Consider the following 8,344-nt stretch of genomic DNA (forward strand, 5'->3'; position numbering starts at 1 on the left):
TGCGACCTGACCCACACTAATATCAATACAAATCAGTGGACGTAGGACTTGCTACCTTAGTATCCGAACCACTTTAAAAGCTTTCTTTGCACTTATTTCGCTTTCAATATTCATTATCACATGTGTTTCTTAACCAATCAACGTTACGCACGTGATAATAAGTTGGTGGAAAAAACCAGCATCAACAAATTTATATTAAACAAATTATTAATTATTTTATAATTCAGAATAAAATTCAAAATATTGAAGGTGGTGGTCAGCTGTTGGCCAGCAACTCAAATCATGCAATTGATTTATAATGAAAAATTAAAAGCAACGAAATATTTTCTTTTGATACCGAGTAGCCTTTCTGCCTCTCTCTATTGAAACTTTAAGGCAATTACGGGGAATGAGATTAATGGAGTTGTTGCGGCCGCCACTGGTCGAAAACGAGGGGAATCGATCTCTATCTCTTCAGGATTAGTAATCCACAGCATCCACTTCAGTTTAAAGTTCATTTCATCATCTAACTCTGAATCATTTATTTTATTTTCTGGTACCGCTACCGCCTTATTCTTTGTCTTCGACATAGACATCGGTTCCTTTCCAGGCCTACGTTCAAATTTTCTATCTGTATCTGCATCTGAACTGCCCAGCTTTGGCTCCTTGCCATGTCTACGTTCAACTTTTCTATCTGTATCTGCATCTGAACTGCCCAGCTTTTGCTCCTTGCCATGTCTACGTTCAAATATTCTTTCTGCATCTGTATCAGAAATGTGCAGCTTTGGCTCCTTCTTGGGACTGCGTGAGGCCGCTCGAACCCGAGGACTCTGTGACGCCTTTCTATCTGTTACCATTATGATTTCCTTTTCCATGCACATTTGAAGTACCTTTGCAAAGCAGACTTCTAAATCAACCTGAAGAACAACTAACGGAAAAGGTTCATTCAATAATTTTTTCAGATAATACCAAGAATGGAACTGGTTTTGACATATTACCTTATTGACAAATTTGGTATCCACAATCCAATTATAGCAAATGGGCTGCATTTCGCGAAGTGTACGTCTACAAGCTGTGATAATAGCTGCTGCGGCAATCACCGAAGGTCTGAACTTTGTAATAAAAGTTATGTCTGCGATTAAAAAAAAAAAAAGTTATAAAGAAAACAACAGAAGATACACAAGGAATAACTTGTATTTTTAAGATTTTGTACCGCCTTGTACTTGGATTATAATCTCGTTTACAACTCGGCGTTTGATGTTTTCTGCTCCAGGAATCCTCGGAATTACCATATTAACGAACGATATAGCTGTTACTTCCAAGTTCCATTTAAGTGCATTGAGAATCACAAGTTCCACTGTCAGTATGTGCCTCTCATGCTTAATCATTTTCGTTTTTACCTTTCATTTGATCGAATAAATTAGAGAAAATTAAAAAAAACTTTAATCTTTCAGGAAACAAAGAGTAATTATAATAAAATTATACACCAAATTTTGATTAATTTACCAGAAAGTGAAGGACATCGAAGGTGTCAGGTCTCGTCTTATAAGCAATCATTAAACAACAGTTGGCTACAAGAACTACTTCATCTCGCACACCGTCTAGCACGTTCTGATTGAACAATTTGACATTAATATTGAAAATATGTGAAGGATCCGAGTCATAAAATCATGGGGTTTTGATGTTGTATTACCGGAAGTCGGTTTTTTGAAATGAAGCGATCAAAGCAAACTAAAGCTAGATATGGTGCAAACGCATTAAAATTGTAGCAACGAGAGTTCTGTAATCAATATAAGATACTCTTTAATTCTCAGGAATTTATCAAAAACTAACAAACTTGAAACAAACGCATAAATTTTAGGAAAGACAAGATAACAAACATTGAATTTGATCATTTGTTTCGTTTTCTTGTCCTTTTTATCATTTTCTCATCAGGAGTTGATTGTTCAATTCTTTCATCAAACAAGGGTTTAGAAGTTCAAGAATCTAAAACATTTTCTTAATAAAGCAACTGACTCGCTACAGAACAAAGTAAATGAATTAGTAGTTCAGTTCTTTCATTTTCTTGTACTTTTTATCATTTTCTCAGTAGGCTAACAAGGGATTGCATGTTCAGTTCACAGAAAAGCCTTGATGGAATAAATAACCTAACTCACAAGGAAGAAATCCAAAAGAACTGAAAGCTTTTATTTAATTTTTTTCTTAGCAGCCCAACAAGATCTCATGCATTTCTTTCCTTTTCTTTCTATTTTACCTTGTTTTCTCATCAACCAAACAAAACCACAAAGTTCAAACTTCAGATATTATACCCCCATTTTCTGGAAAACCAAACAGAAAACTTAGAAGTACTTACTTCAAGGATCACTCTAACAGCTATCGTTCTGAGAATCACTTCTTTACTCTGAGCATAGCCTTACGAGGCATGAATTCTTCTTCCACTTTTAAGCACCTCTCAAGATCTTGTTCTTCGAAACCAACTACTGGATTATTTCGGTCGTAATCTAATTTCATAGCCATTTTGTTTGAGAGAAAATAAAAAGAATAGAAAATACGAGAAAGTTGAATGAAAATTTTTCAGTATAGGCGTCCAAGACTCATCAGTTTCTCTCTCTGGACAGTTTTGTTCGTTAAGGCTTGAGAATTGTACAGTAAAATTTTTGGACTAAGCGAGGTAGAGAATTGTATAAATTACATAAATTAAAACATTTTTTTTTTGGAAATTTAACAAATTATAATTAATTTTGTTATCATTAATTCATTAAAAAAATAAAAAATAAAAACATTAAAATAGTTTTTGTGTTATTTTATAGCAATAAAGGTAATAAGTATATGGAAACTAAATAAGAAAAATCATTATATTTAATTTCTCATTTGCATTTTAAAAAGAAATGATTTTCCAATAATGATATAATACAATTTATGCCAAATAGACCATAAGTATGAAGACCCAAGCCTACAAACCAGTTGAGCCGCTAGCAACCTACTTAGGCTCTCAACTCGAGTCGAGCTCGAGCTTGACTTAATTTTTCTCAAGTAGCTTGCTTCTCGAGTCGAGCTTATTAATACTTGACTCGAGCAACTCGCAAGCTTACTTAAGCTCGATATATTATATAATATTTTAATTTTGTATTAGTATTATATAGACAAATTAAAATAATTAATAATTTTATATTAATATATTAATTTTAACTCGATACAACTAAGTCAAGCTCAAGTTCAATTTTGACACGATTGTAATCGAGTCGAGCTGGAGCTTTGGATATTCAAGTCGAATTGAGCTCAAACTTCTCAATATTCGACTTGACGCATGTCAATTACAATCCAAAGTTACGAATGATAAGATACGTATGTTTGTTTATTTTAATTTAAATTTTCAATAACATTTTTATTGCAATTGTTTACAGATCCAAAAATCAATAAGTGAAGTCCAATTGGGCCAATCCCTGGTCTGAGCTAGGCTAATTTGGGATTGTTGTATCTTTAAGCTTAATAACTTCTTAATCAACTTTTAAAAGTAATCAATGCGGAAATGATAATGAATGCATCCCACAAAAATTATACTTCCAAAAACTAAACCAAGGATCCCATAGTTTGTCGATCTCCAACTTCAATATACCCTTTAGAACTTTACTCAAACATATTTGACACTATTGCCCATATACAAACACGGGTCACTCTGCAAAATTTACAACTCTCATAAGCTTAAAAATTCATAATATGAGCATCTCCAAATGATTATTTATATAATCCAAATTCTTTATTATAAAAAATTTGTTCATTAAAACAATAGTCCAATATACTATTTATTCTTTAAATATAAATTAAAAAGTGAGTTTGTCTCTTTACATCTAAAGAGTCAATCTCATTCTCTATCCTAATTTTATTTAATAAATTACAAGTTTCTATGTATTTCATTATTAATTCTCTCTCCTATTTATTATGTCTAATTTAAGGAGTCTATTGAATTTGAATATAAATTTTATTCTTTATATTTAGAAATTAATGAAGATGTTCTTTATTTATGTGAAATATGCTCTTTAAAATAAAAAGCACAATTGGAGATGCTCTAAGAAGGCAAACAATTAATGTAAATTTATCGTTTGATTCATTTCAGTTTCAACTTTAATGAAAATTGTTTAGAACTTTACAGCCCTTAGGGTACAAAATGAAAACTTAAAAGCAATGTAGTATAGTATATGAAACAATATCAATGGCCTTGTTTCTCACTATTTACCTCATAAACAAAATTATAAGTCAAAGAAAATTGTAACACATAGTTAGCGTTTGTTTCAGGGTCATAAAAGATAACATCAGTAATCTATCTTTTAATCCAGTAGTTACCACGTTTGGGTGTCAAGTAATCAAAGATTTTATTAATCGACCAATACCAATAGTGATAACGGTAGGTAATATAAGGGGTAATTCTATTACCGTCTGAAAGAGAGTTATTTTTTTATTACTAGGGTAATCAACTGTTTATACCAATTTTACCCTTAATTAATAAACATTTTAGACACAAATGACCTCATTTGTCTACTAAATAACAATGAATCCAAATGTGTAAAATGACTTCTTTAACCTTATATATTATTTTTTTTGGATAGAAATACCCTCACTATTTACATGGATAATACCCAAAATACCTTAGTCACTCAAAACAACTTTCGGCCGTCGACTACCACTGTTGGCCATTGGCTACTACTACGCTGCCACTAGCAGTCATCAAAAGGGTGCAGGAACGGCCAGATCTGATCAATCGTGTGTCGATCTAGTCATTTCCGGTTAGATCAAAGGCCGAAAATGGGCAAATGGTCGTGGACCTGGTCAGAAATGACCTAATCCAATCTCAAACATATTAACAAAACAGATAGTTGTTACAGCGCCCGTTTTCCAGTCAAGTCCATTGAGAATCCCAAGTTCCACTAGGAGTATAAGCCTCTGATGCTCAATCATATCCGTTTTTGCCTTTTAAAAGTTTAATCGTAGAGAGAAAAAAAAAAAAAAAAATGAGTTAGAGAACAACATCAATCTCTCAAGAAACAAACAACAATAATAAATGAAATACACTCAAAATGCCTTCTGATTTTACCACAAATTCAAGGACCCGGTTCTGTGTCTCATTTTCCAAGCAATAGTCAAGCTACAGTTGGCAACAAGAACTACCTCATCTCGCACATATTCTGAATAATTTGACATCAATATACAAAATATGTGAAAAATTTGAGTCATAAAAATATGTGAAAAATAATATTTTTGAAAAACTATCTCAAATAGTTTTATAAAGCTATACTGGGTGTACTCCTTATTGAATTGTTCTTCATGTTATGAATACTTTTCTCATTAATCTCTCTTGTAATTCACTTTCACTTTCATTAAACCAAATCTAATCAAATAATTAACAAAAACTAAGATAGAAAGGCTTTATTTGTTCTATGCTAAACTGTCTTATCTTCATAACAAGCAACTCAATTCATGCAATTGATTTATTTCAGTTTCAAACTTCAAACCATGTCTAATCAAATGAAAATAAAAAGCCACGATAGCCACGATATATTTTCTTTCGATGAGCAGCCTTTCGATACCGGTACTGAGGGTTATGATTTCGAAAATGAGGGTAATCGAAATCTATCTCTTCAGGATTAGTAATCCACAGTATCCACTTCACTTTAAAGTTTATTTCATCATCTGACTCTGAATCATCTATTTTGTTTTCTGGTACCGCTACCGCCTTATTCTTCGTCTTCGACAGAGACATCGGTTCCTTTCCAGGCCTACGTTCAAATTTCCTATCTGTATCTGCATCTGAACTGCCCAGCTTTGGCTCCTTGCCATGTCTACGTTCAACTATTCTTTCTGCATCTGTATCGGAAATTCGCAGGTTTGGCTCCTTCTCGGGACTGCGTGAGGCCGCTCGAACCCGAGGACTCTGTGCCGCCTCTCTATCTTTTTTCCTTATGATTTTCTTATCCATGCACATTTGACAAAACTTTACAAAGCAGGCTTCTAAATCAACCTGAAGAACAACTAACAGAAAAGGTTCATTCAACAATTATTTCCGATAATATCAAGAATAGAACTGGTTTTGACATATTACCTCATCAACAAATTTGGTATCTACAATCCATTTATAGCAAATGGGCTGCATTTCTCGAAGTGTAAGACTACAAGCTGTCATAATAGCTGCTGCAGCGATCACTGAAGGTCTGTACTCTGTAACAGTTTTATCTGCGATAACCCAAAAAAAAAAAAAAAATTATAAAGATAACAACATAAGATATAAAATAAATAACTTGTACTTTTAAGAATTTGTACCGCCTAGTGCATGGATTATAATCTCGTTTACAACTCTGCGTTTGATGTTTTCTGCTCCAGAAATCCTCGGAATTACCAAATTAACGAACGATATAGCTGTTAGTTCCAAGTCCCATTTAAGTGCATTGAGAATCACAAGTTCTACTATACGTACATGCCTCCCATGGTTAATCATTTTCGTTTTCACCTTTCATTTGATCGAATAAATTAGAGAAAATTAAAAAACATTAATCTTTTAGGAAACAAATACTAATTATACTAAAATTATACACCAAATTTTGATTAATTTACCAGAAAGCTATGGACATCGAAGCTGTCAAGTCTCATCTTATAAGCAATCATTAAACAACAGTTGACAACAAGAACTACCTCATCTCGCGCACAGTCTATCACATTCTGATTGAACAATTTGACATTAATATTCAAAATATGTGAAAGATCATGAAAACAAAACAAAGGAGTCATAAAATCATGGGGTTTTGATGTTGTATTACCGGAAGTGGGTTCTTTGAAATGAAGCGATCAAAGTAAGTTAAAGCAAGATATTGTTCAAACACATCAAAATTGTCGAGACGAGAGTTCTGCAATCAACATAACATACTCTTTAAGTTTCATGAAATAATCAAAAAGTAGCAAACTTGAAATAAACTGATAATTCTGTGAAAGAAAATATCACAAACATATAATTTCTGGGAAAGAAAAGATAACAAACATGAATTTGATCATTTGTTTGGTTTTCTTGTCCTTTTTATCATTTTCTTGTTAGGTCATAAACTTAACATGAAAACAAAACAAAGGGGTTAATTGTTCAATTCTTTCATCTTTGCCCCTCATTTTCTCTGAAGGCAAACAAGGGTTTAGAAGTTCAAGAATCTAGAAAATTTTCTTAATAAAGCAACTGACTCGCAACAGAACAAAACAAATGAATTAGTAGTTCAGTTCTTTCATTTTCTTGGACTTTCTATCATTTTCTCAGTAGGCTAACAAGGTTTTGTAAAATTTCAAAGAAAAACATGAAAAACAATGTCAGAATCTAGAAACTTTGATGGAATAATTAAATAGCCTAACTTACAAGGAAAAAATCCCAAAGAACTGAAAGCTTTTAATTAATCTTTTATTTAGCAACCAAACAAGATCTCATGCATTTCTTTCCTTTTATTTCTATTTTACCTTGTTTTCTCATCAACCAAACAAAACCACAAAGTTCAAACTTCAGATATTTTATTCCCATCTTCTGTAAAACCAAACAGAAAACTTAGAACCACTTACTAGGATCACTCTAACAGCTGTAACTCTGAGAATCGCTCCGTTACTCTGAGCATAGCCCTCGGCAGCCATGAATTCTTCCTCCGCTTCTAAGTACCTCTCAAGATCTTCTTCTTCGAAACCATCCACTGGATTATTTCGGTCGTCATCTATTTTCATATCCATTTTATTTCCAGAGAAAATCTAAAGAACAGAAAATACAAGAAATTTGAATGAAAATTTTTCAGTAAATGCTTGCTTTATATAGGCGTCCAAGACTCATTAATTTCTCTCTCTTGACAGTTTGTTCGTTAGGACTTGAGAATTATACAGTGAATTTTTTGGCGGGAAAAGCAGTTTAGCATAGAGTCGTGGTTTTTCCTGCGGTTATTTCTTTACTGCTGGTCCAGTGACTTGTAGGATTTTGCCTTGGCTTGGGAAAGTTATAAATCATGTTTGGATGTACTCACATATCCTTTTAATAGATATGAAGCTATACCGGGTCTACTCCATATATAATTTTTTTTCATTTTATGAACACTTTTCTTATTAATCTCTCTTTTAATTCAATTCCACTTTCATTAAACCAAATTCAATCCTCATATCTGGTTTGCTTGTTTCCAGAGAAAATCAACGAAAATAAAATAAAAGAAAAATCAAAGATCAATCAATTTCCCTCTCAGAAAAGTTTATGTATTCTCTCAAGTATGCAGTGTAATTGAAATATCTGGAATTTCTAAAACAGTAATTTACTTTTAGATAATTCTTTAGGTAAATACGTTTTATACAAACTCCTATGTTTTAAGAT

The 8,344-nt window shown here is 32.6% G+C and overlaps 2 protein-coding genes across 2 annotated transcripts; both read right to left on the bottom strand.

Annotated features, from left to right (window-relative positions):
- Positions 1 to 359: 359 nt before the first annotated feature.
- LOC116138490 lies at positions 360 to 2,496 on the bottom strand. Its single transcript, XM_031424198.1, has 5 exons — positions 2,380 to 2,496; positions 1,486 to 1,590; positions 1,193 to 1,379; positions 978 to 1,111; positions 360 to 896 (listed from the first exon to the last, which is right to left on the bottom strand). The coding sequence occupies exons 1-5, from the start codon at positions 2,494 to 2,496 to the stop codon at positions 360 to 362; spliced, it is 1,080 nt and encodes a 359-aa protein (XP_031280058.1).
- A 2,995-nt stretch (positions 2,497 to 5,491) lies between these two features.
- On the bottom strand, positions 5,492 to 7,722 carry LOC116138491 (cyclin-D1-2-like). The gene is made up of 6 exons (XM_031424200.1): positions 7,561 to 7,722; positions 6,786 to 6,872; positions 6,583 to 6,687; positions 6,292 to 6,478; positions 6,074 to 6,204; positions 5,492 to 5,992 (listed from the first exon to the last, which is right to left on the bottom strand). The coding sequence occupies exons 1-6, from the start codon at positions 7,720 to 7,722 to the stop codon at positions 5,492 to 5,494; spliced, it is 1,173 nt and encodes a 390-aa protein (XP_031280060.1).
- Positions 7,723 to 8,344: the final 622 nt, after the last annotated feature.

Source organism: Pistacia vera, unplaced genomic scaffold (genome assembly GCF_008641045.1).
Source record: "Pistacia vera cultivar Batoury unplaced genomic scaffold, PisVer_v2 Contig341, whole genome shotgun sequence".
Classification (NCBI taxonomy): domain Eukaryota; kingdom Viridiplantae; phylum Streptophyta; class Magnoliopsida; order Sapindales; family Anacardiaceae; genus Pistacia; species Pistacia vera.

What these genes read in the sequence shown, in the direction of transcription:
- LOC116138490 (XM_031424198.1), bottom strand. Translation starts at nt 2,496, where the DNA reads ATGGCTATGAAATTAGATTACGACCGAAATAATCCAGTAGTTGGTTTC. An exon ending in TATAATCCAAGTACAAGGCG is followed by an intron (nt 1,112 to 1,192) that starts GTACAAAATCTT and finishes TTTTAATCGCAG; the next exon opens with ACATAACTTTTATTACAAAG. An exon ending in ATACCAAATTTGTCAATAAG is followed by an intron (nt 897 to 977) that starts GTAATATGTCAA and finishes GTTGTTCTTCAG; the next exon opens with GTTGATTTAGAAGTCTGCTT.
- LOC116138491 (XM_031424200.1), bottom strand. Translation starts at nt 7,722, where the DNA reads ATGGATATGAAAATAGATGACGACCGAAATAATCCAGTGGATGGTTTC. An exon ending in TTTCAAAGAACCCACTTCCG is followed by an intron (nt 6,688 to 6,785) that starts GTAATACAACAT and finishes TTGTTCAATCAG; the next exon opens with AATGTGATAGACTGTGCGCG. An exon ending in TCGATGTCCATAGCTTTCTG is followed by an intron (nt 6,479 to 6,582) that starts GTAAATTAATCA and finishes ATCAAATGAAAG; the next exon opens with GTGAAAACGAAAATGATTAA.